Genomic DNA, 17,612 nt, shown 5'->3' on the forward strand with positions numbered 1-17,612 from the left:
GTGGTCCAATTAAAAAAAAAGGAAAAAAAACCAACATGGAATTTCTGAATCCTTCCTTTAAATGGATCATCATTCTGTTTTTTTTTTCCTCAGAGGCAATCTCTAATTAGAAAATTCCAAACATTCTAAATTTCAATAAAATCACAACCATAACCCTTCAATCGAATTAGACCATGTTGTGGGAAATTAATTATGGTGGCCGGGAAGAATCTAATAATATTCCCACTGTTAAAATATATAAGAAATAAAGAGATTTCTTGTGCTGCTAATCTTGTTAAGGATTATTCGTAAATGATTAAACAGTTTTGTTAATTAATTCTGTCAAACTAATCGACTTCCTAAGAGTGATCTGATATTATTTCGGTTTTTATTTTGTTTTAAAAGTATTTATTTATTTTTTAAACAAAAATATTGATACTTCTTTTCAAAATTAGATAGAGTAATTTTCTATAAAACTAATTGCTTTTTTAAGAGTGATCTAATATTATTTATTTTCTCTTTAAAAATACTTATTTATTTTTAAAACAAAAATATTGATATTTTTTTCAAAATTAGATAGAGTAATTTTCTATAAAACTAATTGATTTTTTAATAGTGATTTAATATTATTTATTATTTATTTTTAAAACAAAAAGCTTGAGAATCAATCTATATATATTTTTTAAATTAGTTAGAGTGGCTTTGGAAAATTGAAATAATGGTGTTGGTATTATTATTATCGTTGATGTTATTATTATTATTATTACTGCTTACAAAAATCCCAAATCAAATAATAAAAACAGAACACATAAATATCTTTATCTTACTTAAAAATATTCAATTATTCTTAAACAAAAACCTTGATAATCAATTAATAATTTTTTTTTTAAAATTAGATTGGGTAGTTTTCTATAAAACTAATAGATTTTTTAAGAGTGATCTAGTATTACTTTATTTTTTATTTTTTCTTTAAAAATACTTATTTATTCTTAAAACAAAAAACTTGAGGATCAATCTATAATTTTTTTCAAGATTAGATAGTGACTTTGAAAAATTGAAATAGTGGTGCTGGTATTATTATTTTTTTACAAAAATCCCAAAATAAATATATCATTAGCATAAAAATAAAATACATAAATATTTTTATAAAAAAGTTAGCTGCCTTTATGGCTACTGTCCACACTCCCACGCATGTGCATCATAACCAGGCCCCATAACGTGGACCCCACCTCAAAATTTTCCTCAATCTCACACAAACAAAACATACACCCACGCCACACCGGATCCTGACTGCAAGAAAACCCAAAAAAAAAAAGAGAAAAAACGAAAAAAAGAAGAAGCGCATGTTAACTACAATGAGCCGTTCACTGTCCAAGGCTCTTCTCTTACCCTCACGCCCACACATCCCTCCTCTCTTTCACCTCCTTTCTCTCTCTAATTTTTTTTTTTGGGAACAAAACTATAGAGAGAAAATTAAATTAAATTAAAATTAAATAAATAAATAACTCCAAACACCAAAACCCCTAACAAACAATGAAACACAGCAGCAGCAGCACCACCACCACTGCCACTTCAATGGAAGCGGCAGCCACATCTTCTACCTGCTCATCATCTGCCCCTATACCTTCTCACTCCGACCAATCCTCTCCCGGCACCTCATCATCGACAGCAATGACGACAACAACAACCTCGACAATCGACGATATCACCGTGGGGACAACGCTAGACGGAACGAACGGAGCGGCAGCAGAAACCGTGACAATCGATCGGCGAGGGGAGTATTCCGCAACCTGCAAATGGACGGTACAGAGTTTTCCACGTGTTAAAGCTAGGGCATTATGGAGTAAATATTTTGAAGTAGGGGGTTACGATTGCCGTTTATTAATCTACCCTAAAGGTGACTCCCAAGCTTTGCCTGGGTACATCTCAATCTATCTTCAAATCATGGACCCTCGCGGTACATCTTCGTCAAAATGGGATTGTTTTGCTAGTTACCGTTTATCAATTGTTAATCCACTTGATGATTCCAAAACCATACACCGTGATTCATGGCATCGGTTTTCCAGTAAGAAAAAATCACACGGTTGGTGTGATTTTACCCCGGCTTCTACCGTATTTGATTCCAAATTAGGCTATTTGTTTAATAATGATTGCGTTTTAATCACCGCTGATATTTTGATTTTAAACGAATCTGTTAGTTTTATGCGTGATAATAGTAGTAGCAGCACTAGTAATAATGAGGTGCAATCGGGGGTTTCGTTATCAATTTCGTCCAATTCGGTAGCTGTGGGACCGGTATCGGATGTGTTAAGTGGGAAATGTACATGGAAAGTGCATAATTTTAGTTTGTTTAAGGAAATGATTAAGACTCAGAAGATAATGAGTCCGGTGTTTCCAGCAGGGGAATGTAATTTGAGGATTAGTGTGTATCAGAGCTCTGTGAATGGAACAGATTACTTGTCTATGTGTTTGGAGAGTAAGGATACGGAGAAGACGGTTGTTTCAGATAGGAGTTGTTGGTGTTTGTTTAGAATGTCTGTTTTGAATCAGAAGGCTGGGGGGAGTAATCATGTGCATAGGGATTCATATGGACGGTTTGCAGCAGATAATAAGAGTGGGGATAATACGAGTTTGGGGTGGAATGATTATATGAAGATGGCTGATTTTATTGGGGCCGAGTCGGGGTTTTTGGTTGATGATACTGCGGTGTTTAGTACTTCATTTCATGTGATTAAGGAGTTCAGTAGTTTTTCGAAGAATGGGGGGTTAATTGGAGGGAGGATTGGGAGTGGAGCGAGGAAGTCCGATGGGCATATGGGGAAATTCACTTGGAGGATCGAGAATTTCATGAGGTTGAAGGATCTTTTGAAGAAGAGGAAGATTACTGGTCTTTGCATCAAGAGCAGGAGGTTTCAGATTGGGAACCGGGATTGCCGACTCATTGTTTATCCTCGAGGTATGCAAGATTTTCATTAATAATAACTAGTTATGAACTTATAGTTACTCATATATCTTTATGTTGTGGACTTTTTGTATGCCTCGACTTTATTATTAAAATCTTGCCCTAATTGTTAATTCCTCATATGGATAGTTGAGATGTAGTAGTTCCTGCTTGTGTAAACATAATAGAGTTTATTTCTTTATTGTTGATATGTTTGTTATGCTGGACTTATTTGAAGTAGATTCATAATTTTTTTTCCAATTAGTGATGAACTCATTTAACTGGACTAAGGGGTTGCCAAACACTATGCATTGTTGTTTACTGCTTATAATTAGCTAGTTACTTATATTTTGGTTCATAGGGTGTAATAGGAAAGAGAAGGATTTCTTGAATTAAATGCTTTATTTTTTTAAGCTAATTGTACAATTGCTAGATATGTATACCAAACTGACAGTTCTTATAATTAGCCTTATCTTTACTTACATGAATTATGGATTCAAGATAATATGTAAGCCAAACTGAAAGTTCTAGGAGAGTGAACTGATGAGAATTTCCTATATGCTTGATGGTATCAGGGCAGTCTCAGCCACCATGCCATCTTTCAGTGTTTCTTGAAGTTACAGATTTGCGAAATACTTCTAGCGATTGGAGTTGTTTTGTGAGCCATCGATTGTCAGTTGTCAACCAGAGGATGGAAGAGAAGTCTGTCACAAAGGAATCTCAAAATCGCTATTCCAAAGCTGCAAAAGATTGGGGTTGGCGTGAATTCGTGACACTCACAAGCCTGTTTGATCAAGACTCTGGGTTTCTTGTTCAAGATACCGTTGTATTCTCTGCGGAGGTTCTCATTTTGAAAGAAACATCCATTATGCAAGATTTTACGGATCAGGATACTGAGTCAACTAATGGCACTTCCCAGATTGACAAGGTTGGGAAAAGAAGTTCATTTACATGGAAGGTGGAGAACTTCTTGTCCTTCAAAGAAATAATGGAAACTCGAAAAATATTTAGCAAGTTCTTCCAAGCTGGTGGCTGTGAGCTTCGGATTGGTGGGTAGTTATCTCTGGTTCCCTCTCAGCTGAAATTCTGGTTGCGGTTGCCTCTTTCTTTATTCAACTGATGGTCCTTATTTTTCCCATTGCAGGTGTGTATGAGTCCTTTGACACCATATGCATATATTTAGAGAGTGATCAGTCAGTTGGTAGTGATCCAGATAAAAACTTTTGGGTCAGATACAGGATGGCTGTTGTGAATCAAAAAAATCCAGCCAAGACTGTGTGGAAGGAGTCATCTATTTGTACAAAGACATGGAATAATTCTGTCCTGCAATTCATGAAGGTGTCAGATATGTTGGAAACAGATGCAGGGTTCCTCGTACGTGATACTGTTGTTTTTGTATGTGAAATTTTAGATTGCTGCCCATGGTTCGAGTTTTCAGATTTAGAGGTTAGAAATATGGTCCTTCTTCTCTTATTATTGCCTGCTATTTTTGTGTTTTGAGATTCTTGTATGGTGATATGCCAGTTGGTTCATGTGCTTGCTTTATGTTTTTACATGATTTTTAACCTTCTGTATACGGAGAGCTTTGTGTCCAAGTTTTTAAAATCTATTGTATTTACATCAGCCAGGCTTTTTAGATTTTACACTCTTTTAAGCTCTTTTATCTCAGAATTATAAGAATATCATTTGTTTTGGTTCATCTATAGGCCAATAGGCCTTGGAATACATAATGGGGGTAGTTGTCCTCCATCCCCAAACCCCACCAGCCCGTCCCACATGTTGGTAATTATATTTATAAGCACCACAATACACGTCAGGAAAATGCATGTAACAATAGAAAAATTCATGACTTTAGTACCAGTTCATTGGTTCTGATTTTTTTTTCTTTTACGTTTTGCGCGTGTTTTTTGTGTTCTAAAGATTTACTCTTTCTCTGCATCTTCCTATTTTCAATAGCCTGTACTTTGTACAATTTGTTGAGATTAGAAGCAACATGTTTTATTTTGTTCTGTCCTCTTTTTCATATGCTAGCTAGATGTTTATGTGTGTTCTGCCTTCCCTTAGGTTTTGGCGTCCGAGGATGATCAGGATGCTTTAACAACTGATCCTGATGAACTCATTGATTCTGAAGATAGTGAAGGAAATAGTGGAGATGAAGAAGATATCTTTAGAAACCTTCTTTCCAGAGCTGGGTTTCACCTCACATACGGAGATAATCCTTCACAGCCTCAGGTTACCTTAAGAGAAAAGCTTCTAATGGATGCCGGTGCAATTGCTGGTTTTCTGACTGGACTACGTGTTTATCTTGATGAACCAGCTAAAGTAAAGAAGCTGCTTCTTCCAACCAAGCTTTCTGGTGGCAATGATGGAAAGAAGGCTGCGAAGGCTGATGAATCTTCTCCCAGCTTGATGAATTTGTTGATGGGAGTTAAAGTTTTGCAGCAGGCAATCATAGATTTACTATTGGACATAATGGTTGAATGTTGCCAACCTTTGGAAGGAAGTTCGAATGATGATTCCTCTGATGCGCACTCAAAGCCTTCTCTTGATGGCAGTGGTGCTGCCAGCCCATTGGAATCTGACAGGGGAAGTGGAGCAACTGAATCCGCTCAATTTCCTGTACATGAAAGGTTGGATTCTGGTCTAGATGATTCTAAAAGAGCATCTGCTGTACAAAGCTCTGACATAAATGGGACTGATATGCCTGGACAAGCTCTTCCAGGACAGCCTATTTATCCACCAGTAACAACTGCAGGAGGTGCTTTGGAAAATGCTTCTCTTCGCTCTAAGGTATGGGTTTCTGCATAACTGGCAACTTTTCCTGACTAATATTTTAGTTTATATTAATTAATTGGAGAAGATGAACTTTCAGACCAAGTGGCCAGAACAATCTGAGGAGCTCTTGGGACTGATTGTTAACTCACTGAGAGCCCTAGATGGAGCTGTTCCACAAGGCTGCCCAGAGCCAAGACGAAGACCTCAGTCTGCACAAAAGATTGCTCTTGTACTGGATAAAGCTCCCAAGCATCTGCAGCCAGACCTGGTTTCTTTGATTCCCAAATTGGTTGAGCATGCAGAGCATCCATTGGCGGCTTATGCACTTCTTGAAAGACTTAAAAAGCCTGATGCAGAACCTGCACTGTGGATACCTGTAAGATAACTGTTGAATACAATAGGACACTTTTTTGAAAGATTCCCTCTCATTTCTGACCAACTGCACATGCAATTCTTTTTTAAGTCTATTGCCAGATGTCTTATTGTGTGATTTTGATGGTCATGCTTAGGTTTTTGGTGCTCTTAGTCAACTGGAGTGTGGCAGTGATGTGTGGGAGCGTGTTTTAATTCAGTCTTTTGATCTTTTGGCTGATTCAAATGATGAGCCTCTTGCTGCTACCATAGATTTTATATTCAAGGCTGCATCCCAGTGTCAACATCTTCCGGAAGCAGTATGCATTTCTTTTTCAGAATATCTTATTCTGTTGTCCGACATGATAATGCTTATTTAACCTGCTCTGTTTTCTTTTGTAGGTCAGATCAGTTCGCACTAGGTTAAAAAACTTGGGGGCTGATGTGTCTCCTTTTGTCCTAGATTTTTTGAGCAGAACTGTGAATAGTTGGGGAGATGTTGCTGAAACCATACTAAGAGATATTGATTGTGATGATGCCCTTGGTGATAGCTGCTCAACATTGCCTTGTGGCCTCTTCTTGTTTGGAGAAAATGCATCGGCTGCTGAAAGGTTGCATGTGGTGGATGAGCAGACATTCCATTTTAGATGTCATTTTTCTGACATTTATATCCTGATTGAGATGTTATCCATACCTTGCCTTGCTGTTGAGGCTTCTCAAACATTTGAGAGGGCTGTAGCTCGAGGAGCAATTATGGCTCAATCTGTAGCAATGGTCTTGGAAAGACGCCTTGCTCAGAGATTGAATTTTAATGCCAGATTTGTTAATGAAAATTTTCAGCACACAGATGCTATAATAGAGGAAGAAGCCAGTGAACAGCTGCGAGTCCAACGTGATGATTTTTCTGTTGTTCTTGGTCTTGCTGAGACACTGGCTCTTTCTAGAGACCTTTGTGTGAAGGGATTTGTTAAGATGCTGTACACAATACTATTTAAATGGTATGCCAATGAGACCTATAGAGGGAGAATGCTAAAGAGACTTGTTGATCGTGCCACCAGTACTACTGATAATAGTTGTGATGTAGATTTAGATTTGGATATATTGGCTATTTTAGTTTGTGAGGAGCAAGAAATTGTTAAACCTGTTCTGAGCATGATGCGGGAGGTTGCTGAACTTGCAAATGTTGATCGGGCAGCTCTCTGGCACCAGCTATGTGCTAGTGAAGATGAAATTATTCGTATACGTGATGAGAGGAAAGCAGAAAATTCCAATATGGCTCGGGAGAAGGCAAATCTATCTCAAAAATTGAGTGACTGTGAGGCCACTAACAATAGGCTAAAGGTACCTCATATAATTCAGTTAATAAACATATGGGGAATTTCATATGGGTGTTTATTAATGTTAATAACACTATTCAAATGACAGTCTGAAATGAAGGCTGAGATGGATCGCTTCACTCGGGAAAAGAAGGAACTTTCTGAACAAATACAAGAAGTTGAGAGTCAGCTTGAATGGCTACGTTCAGAGAGAGATGATGAAATCACAAAGCTGACAGTTGAGAAAAAAGTTCTTCAAGACCGTCTTCATGATGCTGAGACACAGCTCTCCCAATTGAAGTCCCGAAAACGGGATGAATTGAAGGTAAGACAATAAGATACTGCCTTCTTTTTTGAATCCACTTCTTTTTACCACATCAATCCATTATGAATTGTCTCTTATCTCAAGTGAAATACTAACTTAGCTGTCTGGTCGAAGCTCTAGTAGATAGCCACTCCCTTCTGTCTTGTGTACCCATTCCAAATTTCATTCCAATCAAATGATCTGCAGCTGCCAATCTGGCCTTATATTCTCAATTAGAAAAGGGCATATGTGTTGTTTCTGGCTTGCTGTCTGGGAATTCTTGGGAGGAGTGGAAGGGAGGGGGAATTAAGGAAAGGGAAGGAAAAAGACTCTTTCCTTGTTTCGATTCATCACTAGGGAAATGCTAGTTAAATAATTTTCTTTGTTTGGTTAGAGAACGGGAGGGAAATGAAGTTATTATCAAGTTTCTTGTATATCCTTAGGGTATAGTTTCCTAAATTAATTAGAATGTTATGATTGAAGTTTGGCTTCAATAGTTATGAAGTTAATAACTACCTCCATTATTCCCAGTCCAAGGGGAGACTTTTTTAAGAGAATGGCGTTTACAAATTCCCTCCATTCACCGTCTTTTGCTTTTAACTTGATTTCTTACATTCTCAAAGATGCAATTATTCTACTGTGCTACATCTGATCATGTTGCTTTCTTATGGAGGAATGTTTTGGAAATAGTGAGTTGCTTGATATTTGTGATCAACACTGTGGATATACACGGTTGATATATTCCTGTAGAATTTGCTTCTTTGTACTTGAGATAGGTGGATGGAATTATGTTATTTAGAATATTTTTTTGGTCAGGGTTACTGTATAAAGTTTGTACTCTGGAAACAGTTTTAGCTGTTTGCATATATTCTTCTCCCTTTGGTGCTGACTGCTGTTGTGCTGCATTTTATATATGAACATGCAGAAAGTAGTAAAAGAGAAAAATGCTCTTGCTGAAAGGCTGAAGAGCGCTGAAGCTGCACGAAAAAGATTTGATGAAGAACTGAAACGGTATGCTACAGAGAATGTGACAAGGGAGGAAATCCGTCAGTCATTGGAGGATGAGGTTCGGAGATTGACAAAAACAGTTGGGCAAACTGAAGGAGAGAAGAGGGAGAAGGAAGAGCAGGTTGCCAGGTGTGAAGCATATATTGATGGGATGGAATCAAAATTGCAGGCCTGCCAGGTTTTTGCTTTTACATAATTTACACCTCTCCTGAGTATTTTACAATCACAGTCATGTCAAATCATGTTCTCATATAGAAAGCTGCCTTGGTCATGATACTTGATCAAGCTTGTGGTTCTCCATTGTTGTCTTTGAGAATCAAAACCATTACCTTGTTTTCAAAAGGATTGTCTTAATAACCTGCCATTTGAACTCCCCTATGCAATGTCAGTGTTTTAGGTGATAAGACTTCTTTTTTTTCCTCGAATGGTTTGGGCAAGCATGATTAAACTTGGGATCCCTTTTGATGCTTGATTTGTTGACTGCAAGAGCAGAGCTGCTACATAACCTTATCAAGTGACAGACTCTGTTTTCTTTTATTTCCTTTCCCCCTCCAATAAAACCTCTCATTTCTGCTTCACGCAGCATGAGCTTAGAATGATGCAAGCTCTTACCTATAGCACATGAATTAATCATTTGCAATCAGACAACAGATTTTAACGTTAGACTTGTTATTTTCCCACCTTGTGTGAATTAGAAGCAGCAGTGTCAGATTAATGCTCATCCTTTCCTTTTCAGCAATATATCCACACCCTTGAGGCTTCTGTTCAAGATGAAATGACCCGGCATGCCCCTCTTTACGGAGCCGGATTGGAAGCTCTATCAATGCAGGAGTTGGAGACTATATCACGTATTCATGAGGAAGGTCTCAGGCAGATTCATGCCCTCCAACAGTGCAAGGGGAGTCCTGCCTCCAGTCCTCATGTGAGCCCCCACACCTTACCCCACAATCATGGATTGTATCCTGCTGCTCCACCTCCAATGGCAGTTGGATTGCCTCCACTGATTCCAAATGGTGTCGGGATCCACAACAATGGACTCGTGAATGGAACAGTTGGTCCATGGTTTAACCATACATAAATTTCGCAATTACAGGTTTGATAATGTCAAATGCTGGCGCAGTTGTTCACCTTATGCAGCCTGGTGAAATCTCAATATGAAGGGATGTTCCTTTTTCGAGTTCTTGGCATTTTAACTGGTAGAACTGTTGGAACACTCCGAAAAGGAAAAAAAGAAGTGAATAACACATCTCTCTCTCTCTCGTATGAAAGAGGGACGGGAGGGCAGTGCCTGGAAGTGAGTCCAATAGGACTAACAGTTGCAAATGCCATACTTATTTTGTTTCTTTTCATAAAAGTTAATTGCAAGGCTCATGAAAAGTTTTGTCGATCATGGGCATATCTCATTACACGGCCTTTCCTCATCTTTTTTAATGTTTAAAATAAGTTATAACTCGACTGTCCAATTAGTTGAAAAACCAGTTTGATTCTCGGGTTATAACTTGACAAGAAGTAAAGTTGTGTTCCTGGTAGCCCTTTTGATAGTCTGAGGCTGGTTCGTTCGTTTGAGTCCACTGACACAGTTTACAGAGATTCTCAGTTCGACTTGTTCATGTGATTGCCTTCGGCGGTAATCTCTTGGTTTCGACTATAATGAACTGGTTTAATGTGTCTACTTTAGTCCAGTTGCGAGCTAGAACATGTTCGATCTTGGCACAAAGTAAAGCTGTTGGGTCTCAGATTTCTTGTCTAATATTTTGAATGCATCAACAACTTCAGCATGGTTAGTTGTTAGGCATTGTTACAGGACCGGGTTCACTGGCGCAAGTGATGGGCTCAAGCTTGGCCATTTTAGTGAGAAAAAAGAACTTTTCTTTTCACCAGCCAGCCTGGGTGATGGGTGATGATTATGTCGTGATGCATCAAATAAAAGCAAAGATAATTGACTGGCACCGATTCTTTACTATAATTTAATTCTGAAAACAGAAGTGATTCGAATTTTTGAATTGCACATAAGGATAAAAAAGAAAAGAAAAAAAGAATCAGCTGCAGAAATGGAGGGAAAACAACACTATCCTTGTGTTGCTTCCTGGTTGGTGGACAATGATTAATCAGTGTTCACAGCGGTGTATAGCCCTAAATTTCATCAAGACCAAAAACCATCAAATGCTCTTTCCCGTGTATCTCCATCATGTGAATTCCCTATGGTTTTAAACTATATGTAACTTGACAGTATAAGTGCAATATTGACTGTATATTTGATTACTATTTCGATACATAAAAAATAAAGACCAAAAATAAAAGAAACAAGATATATTAAGATACAAAAACAAAATTATATTTGATAGTGATGTACAAGATAGAACGATAGTGATGTACAAGATAGAACGATTGTTCATATATGCTATTTGGTTAAAACAACATATTTTTTTGTTCTTTTTTAATTTTTTTGAGTTAACTCGAGTTGACCATTCTAATTTGATTTGAATCTTTTCCTGAGTTGAGTTTTAAAACTGTTAATTTTAAAATTAAAAGTTTTTTATAGAAATATTTTATGAATAAAAAATAAAAAATATTATTATTAGAGACATGTCTCTGTCTTGAAAATTCATTCCGAAATTAATTCAAGAATAAATTTATTTTTATATTTTATCTTTATCCTTTTCTATATGTTGATTCATTCCGAAATTAATTCAAGAATAAATTTATTTTTATATTTTATCTTTATCCTTTTCTATATGTTGATTTCTAGCCCTAGTATGAATGTCCTAAATCAGGCAAGTAAGAAGAAGTTCCTCCATTCATCCATCCATCGATCGATGCAAATGCTGCAATTGAAATTACAGCATTTGCATCTCCACCTCAGCTAACACGTTCAACAAGAGAAGACCATACCACAATGTTCCCTTCCATCAGAAGAAATTACAACACGACGACTCATCCAGATAAGATCATCACCATCATCGATCCTTAATCCTTAATCATAGGATAGATCCAACCATGTTATCTTTGACCTTTTTGCAAACGTACCATGATGGGACATGCAAGAAAATCAACACGTTTTGGAAGCTAAGGCACCTGTTTTTCCAACACGGGAGTTCTTACAGCATCACAGCTGATAAGATCATTGATGTAACCTAAAATTTGGCACCGGTACGTACATAGAGAGCTTGATGATAGGCGATTGGACATTTCTTTGTCCATTTTCAGACATAAGGTAAGCAAACTTGGTATCTAAAAAGATAAAATTAAAAAATTCAATGCTTCAATTAGTCTCGGAAGCATATTCATACAAGTTATATAGCAGTTGAAGGTGATCAGAGGCAATTTTCACCGTGGCAAGAATTTTTTGTTCTTGGTGTGAAGAGCCCACATGTGGAGTAATTTCCATGAACTTGTTACTTCTGTCCTTGAAGTTCAATCCACTATACAAGTAGCACAATTCAAGATTTCCTCTAAAACCTAAGCTTCGAAAACCCTAGAATTGTTTTTACATTATTTATCTTGTTCATTGAACCAAAATAATTTGTATTAGTTGGTATATATGGACTCGACTATGTATAATAAGAAATTATTAACAATTACGTACGATGAGTCTTTATAATATGATTAATTTTGTTAAATTTTTATTTTTTATAATTAAATTTTTATTTATAATCAATAAGTCCATATAATAATTTCTCTAAAACCCTAACCAATTAACCCCTCAAATTCCTTAAATGGAAGTCATGTATGATGCTTGTAAAATTGCATTTTTATCTATTAATCTTTTTTTAAAAAAAGCTTTTTAAAGAATAATAATATGAAAGCGATGAGAATAATATAAAAAATAAAATGAATTCATCCATTCTATTTAAATTCAACACTAGAGAATTGATTCAAATAAAAAGTATTTTTACAGAATGATACGATATATCTTGATAGCAAAAATTTTCCTGCATGTGTAAACTGGGCAGGACCTGCTAGCTAGCTAGCTAGCTACCATACACGCAGACACATATCTTGCCCTAAATTACCTCCTGATCACATATTTGAAAGACGTGTTTGGCCATTGTTTAAGTGAGAAGATCAAAGAGGATGGTGCATTTTTCTTCACTAATTACTTGTTCTTATAAACACGGGATATTTGACTAGTATATCCACAAACCAAGAAAGCCAAAAACATAGGGAAGCATGTGGGAAAATGATTGTGAGACATGAAGACAAAGACATTCAAGAGGAAGAAATCAACACAAACGTGGCCGATAAATATTATTTGACTTTTGTACGTGTTCCCTTTTCTATGATTTTTCTTCCAATAAGTTTCTTCCACAAGTATTTAACATTCTATATAAGCTAATCAAACTTCATTCACAAACCTCAAACTAGTAACATTCTTCCCTCTCTCGTTCCCCCCATATATTGGAGTACGTACGTAGAGCATAATTCGTCTTGTATTAATCTTCTTCGACAGAGAGGCTGAAAGCTTCTTCATTCTGCTCTCTCTTCTGGGCATTGTTGCTTCATAATCAGCTGGGCCACTGTATCACTGCGATATATATCTATGTAAGCTACTATGCTTGACGTCCTCTTTAATCTCTGATCAATTTCTTCTTTTGTAACTACATTTTATGCATGGCTAACATATAATTTCTTTTCATACCCGAAGGGCCTTTGACGAGGGATAATATGGAAACCGGTTGAATTTCAAGCTCATTGGAATTTGGTTATGTGTTTTTGCATGAACCTTCTTGATATATATATATATATACACCATAATGATGAATTATACTCAATTGACTAAAAAAAATATGATTTTTTTTTCAAGTTTAATTGAAGTACTATCTTTTTTAATCTGGATAAATTATACTCAATTGACTAAAAAAATATGGATGTTTAATATTTGATTGAATATTGATAGTAGATTTTTTTTTTTAATGAACTGATGAAAACACATTGTACAAATAATAGATTTATTAAAGAACACCTACAATTTGAGCACAAGCTTGTACTATTTTTTTTTTCTTTTTACCTTCAGTTTCTTGGAAAAACGTAGATTTTTTTGGACCATCTGTTTTCTTGTATTGATGAGCTGTTAGGCCAAGAGTACGTACCTACGTTAACTTTCAGTTACTATGATTATTTTTAGCAATTTGCTAGCTTTATGTTGCATCACTGAACCAACAAGTCTTTCAAAGGCTAGTAAAAGGGAGAAACAAAACCAAGATCTCGGAGTCTTTTAGTTCTTACATTCTCGATCTTTCTTTTGGCAGAATGAAGAATGTTTGTTGGCCTTACTTTGATCCTGATTTTGATAATCTGTCTGAGAGGATCTACGGGCCCACGTAAGTAATTTACCTTTCAATACAGAAGCCTATATATAACAATCCATAGCTGCAGGCTCATGTAGCCACCTTATGTTGTTCATCATTGCATTGCAGCTGTAGAGTTTGTATTGACAATGAAAGCATGGAAGATTGCACGGTAGTGAAGGTGGATAGCGTAAATAAGCAGGGCCTCCTCCTGGAGGTTGTGCAAGTTATGACAGATTTGAATCTCTTCATCTCAAAAAGCTATATTTCCTCTGATGCCGAGTGGTTCATGGATGGTAGGGTATTTTGTGGATTTGCTTGCATTCTATTTACAACATTTTGTTGGGTCTTATCAAGCCTTGTTGAAGAACAATTGGTTTGTGCATTGATCTTGCAGTTTTTCATGTACAAGATGAGCAAGGCAAGAAACTTAGAGATCAAAATGTTATTAACTGTATCCAGCAGGTAATTAATGTAGTCTTTCATCAAGCTAGCGTGATTAGCGTCGTTGTAATTGTCATTAACGAAGAGCCACTCGACCTAAAAACTTCTTACAGGCTATAGGAACAACAAGGGAGAGTACCCCAAGTCCCCCTAAAGCAAGAGCATATACCAACAATGTTTCCAAAGCCGACCATTCAAACGAGCATACGGCCATTGAAATGTCAGGAACCGATAGGCCTGGACTCTTCTCCGAGATATCAGCTACCTTGGCAGATCTTCATTGCAACATTGTGGAAGCCCATGCTTGGAGCCACAATGCTTGCTTAGCTTGTGTCGCGTACATTTCCGATCAATCCTCTCACACCCCAATCGAAGACCCCCACCGCTTAGCCTCCATCGAGGATCATCTAATCACAGTGCTCCGTGCCAATATGGAGACAAGCATTAGTACTGGACCATTCCAAATCAAGAATCGAGAAGTGAAAACCAGGGGATTTCTTGGAGGGGAAGGCACCATGACCAACGTAGAAAGGAGGTTGCATCAACTCATGCTTTCGGTAAGGGATTTTGATGGGCCTAGAAGCTCATCCGAAATGAATATCACCGAAAGAGGGACGAAGATGGCTGTTTCGATCGAGAATTGTGACCAAAAAGGGTATTCAATTGTTAGCATAGAGTGCAAGGATCGGCCAAGGCTCATGTTCGATATCGTATGCACACTAACTGACATGCAATATGTGATTTTCCATGCTTCAGTTGCCTCTCATGATGGCCGTGCATTTCAAGTAAGTTCTAACATATGAACATCCAAATGCTGTTGAACATGACCTATGCCACAATCTTTTCTCTCAATGACTAATTAACCACCATATTTGTTGATACAGGAATACTTTATTCGACATGACGATGGATATCCACTTAACACAGAAAGTGAGAAACAACGGGTAATAAAATGCCTAGAGGCTGCCATAGAGCGTCGGGTTTGTGAGGTGAGCTCTTGTTAAAACAAAAAATTATCACTCGAATCTGATCCATAATATCTATCTATCGATCATCATCACTTAATTTTCTTGATCAAATTCATATTGATTTTCCTACTCGTGTCAGGGTGTTTGGCTGAAGTTATGCGCAGAAAATAGAGTAGGGCTACTATCGGACATAACTAGGGTTCTCCGAGAAAACGGACTTGCGGTCGTTCGAGCAGATATAGCAACAAAAGGAAAGAACGCAGTGAACGCTTTCTATGTAAGAGACGTCTCAGGGAATGAAGTTGATATGGGATTCATCAAGTCAATGAAGAAAGAAATGGGTCTAATTGATCTTGAAGTCAAGAATGATAACAAAACGAGAAGAACAAATATTAGCTCACATGAAAGGCATCATTTCTCTCTTGGAGACTTGCTCAAATCTCAACTTGAACGATTTTCTCACAACTTTATTGCAATAAATTAAGTATTCTTGATGTAAAAATTAATTGAGTAGTTCATATTTGTAGGGTTTGTACATATATAAAATAAATTTCATTGTGAATTTCCCGAGCCAAGAGTAGATTTATACAAAATTATTAAACCCTGTATGATCCAAGACTCAGAATATATATTGGGTAGGCTAACACAAGGTGAATTGAATTGTAATTAATTAACATTTTAAAATAAAAGAGAGAGAGACAAATATATAAATTATCTCTTAAACAGTTTTAGAGTAAAATTGAATTGTGTTTATAATGAAGTAATTAGTTAATATTTTTGTTTTAAAAAACTTAATATTAAGTCCCAATGATTTCATAATTGATTGTAATTAACTTGGGTTCTTGGGTTGGTTTTTATCATAACTATTTTTTTAATCCAAAATATCCTTTATTTTTAATTAAAATCTTCAATCTTATTACAGATAAAATTAAGAATGAATATAAAAAGGATAATTTGGAAATAAAAATAAAAATAATAGTCAATCTTGCTTAGGAAACTATATATCTCATGCTTTTAAAAACTAAATGGAGTTTTTTTTTGGATAGGAATGGCATTTACAATAAATTTCCATGGCCATTAGAAAAATCATTCTCTTAGGGAAGATAATATCATTTCTATTTTTTTGTTTTTATTCTTAACTCTTCTGGGTCTATGAAGCTACATATTTTTTTTTATCATTTACATTCCAGCTTTGTTCCTCTCGATCAAACCATTCCCAACAATTCATTCCTAGTAACCAGCCCTTTATCGTCACTGATCGGTGAGTTTTGAAGGTTGGGGCTTCATCATGGATGGCCCAATAAAAGAAAATTTGAAGGTTGGGGCTCCATTTTGAGCTGGCCGGTCCGATATATACACAACAAAAAGTGGTGAGGAAAAAAAAAACAAACTCCAGTTGTAATTACTAATGAAAAGAAATTAAAAGAATAATTGAATAGGGAAACTATTTTTTATGGGAATAAATATAATTTTCTCTATTTTTCCATAGAGAACCGTAAAATAAAAGAACCGTAAAATTCTAAAATAAAAGCAAAGCGACTCATTAAGGGTAAAATGATTATTTGCCATTAAAAAATAAAACAAATCAGCTCTTCTTTCCTTTTATATATTGCCGATTGGGCAGAAACATAATAGAAAAAGAAAGAAAAGAAAAGGCCAGAGAGAAAAGTAAGGGAAAAACAAAAAAAAATCCATAAAAAAAACCTTACAAACTTACAGAGTCTAACTTAGAAAACACTAATATTAGGAAGAATCAGGTGAAGGAAGGAGAAATTGAGAGAGGAAAAAAATTTAATTACTTTGTTTTCCAGTTGACATGAGATTGTTATTTTATCCCGGTTGAAGGGTTGTTACAATATCGATTCAGATTTGATTATAGATGAATTATATTCCACAAAATATCGAAAGATGTAACTTTAATAGTAGATTTATTTTTACTTTCACTTTAATTTTATATATTTTCAAATTTATTTTTAAATATTTTGGGTAGTGTATTTGAATTAAAACTTTACTGTTAACTTCAAAAATTCATGTACATAAATTAATAATTGATCTTAAAATTTTTTTATATAAATTTCATGGACAAAGATGTTTGTTTTTTAATAACTTTAAGTTTGTTAATACTCTAAAGTCTTTCTATATTTATTTTAGAAAAAAGAGAGTTTGTATATCTTTTACCTGGATGGTTCAAATGGTATTTATACATCTGAATCTTGTTGTTTTTATATATATATAAAA

The 17,612-nt window shown here is 35.9% G+C and overlaps 2 protein-coding genes across 3 annotated transcripts; both read left to right on the plus strand.

Moving 5' to 3' along the window:
* The first annotated feature begins 1,385 nt into the window (after nt 1-1,385).
* LOC7468650 (uncharacterized) lies at nt 1,386-10,080 on the plus strand. Of its 2 annotated transcripts, none has more exons than XM_024603429.2 (10): nt 1,386-2,935; nt 3,496-3,969; nt 4,065-4,366; nt 4,985-5,710; nt 5,781-6,071; nt 6,205-6,366; nt 6,449-7,387; nt 7,472-7,687; nt 8,592-8,852; nt 9,411-10,080. In XM_024603429.2, exons 1-10 carry the CDS (start codon nt 1,513-1,515, stop codon nt 9,750-9,752), a joined length of 5,136 nt encoding a protein of 1,711 aa, XP_024459197.2. In that variant the 5' UTR covers nt 1,386-1,512; the 3' UTR covers nt 9,753-10,080. The 2 variants fall into 2 exon arrangements, with proteins under 2 accessions (XP_024459197.2, XP_024459198.2); XM_024603430.2 differs by having other exon boundaries at nt 1,387-2,935; nt 5,793-6,071.
* A 2,941-nt stretch (nt 10,081-13,021) lies between these two features.
* On the plus strand, nt 13,022-15,949 carry LOC18100687 (ACT domain-containing protein ACR2). Its single transcript, XM_024603597.2, has 7 exons — nt 13,022-13,216; nt 13,924-13,995; nt 14,092-14,258; nt 14,360-14,427; nt 14,520-15,191; nt 15,291-15,395; nt 15,514-15,949. Exons 2-7 carry the CDS (start codon nt 13,925-13,927, stop codon nt 15,856-15,858), a joined length of 1,428 nt encoding a protein of 475 aa, XP_024459365.1. The 5' UTR covers nt 13,022-13,216; nt 13,924; the 3' UTR covers nt 15,859-15,949.
* The last annotated feature ends 1,663 nt before the right edge of the window (nt 15,950-17,612 follow it).

The sequence above is a fragment of the Populus trichocarpa genome, chromosome 6 (genome assembly GCF_000002775.5).
Source record: "Populus trichocarpa isolate Nisqually-1 chromosome 6, P.trichocarpa_v4.1, whole genome shotgun sequence".
Taxonomy (NCBI): Eukaryota; Viridiplantae; Streptophyta; class Magnoliopsida; order Malpighiales; family Salicaceae; genus Populus; species Populus trichocarpa.

Bases quoted from the DNA above. Each gene is read 5' to 3' on its own strand.
- LOC18100687 (XM_024603597.2), top strand. From the start codon at position 13,925: ATGAAGAATGTTTGTTGGCCTTACTTTGATCCTGATTTTGATAATCTG. The intron at 13,996-14,091 runs GTAAGTAATTTA...ATTGCATTGCAG, and splicing joins GAGAGGATCTACGGGCCCAC to CTGTAGAGTTTGTATTGACA. The intron at 14,428-14,519 runs GTAATTAATGTA...AACTTCTTACAG, and splicing joins TTATTAACTGTATCCAGCAG to GCTATAGGAACAACAAGGGA.
- LOC7468650 (XM_024603429.2), top strand. From the start codon at position 1,513: ATGAAACACAGCAGCAGCAGCACCACCACCACTGCCACTTCAATGGAA. The intron at 3,970-4,064 runs GTGGGTAGTTAT...TTCCCATTGCAG, and splicing joins TGGCTGTGAGCTTCGGATTG to GTGTGTATGAGTCCTTTGAC. The intron at 6,367-6,448 runs GTATGCATTTCT...TTTCTTTTGTAG, and splicing joins GTCAACATCTTCCGGAAGCA to GTCAGATCAGTTCGCACTAG.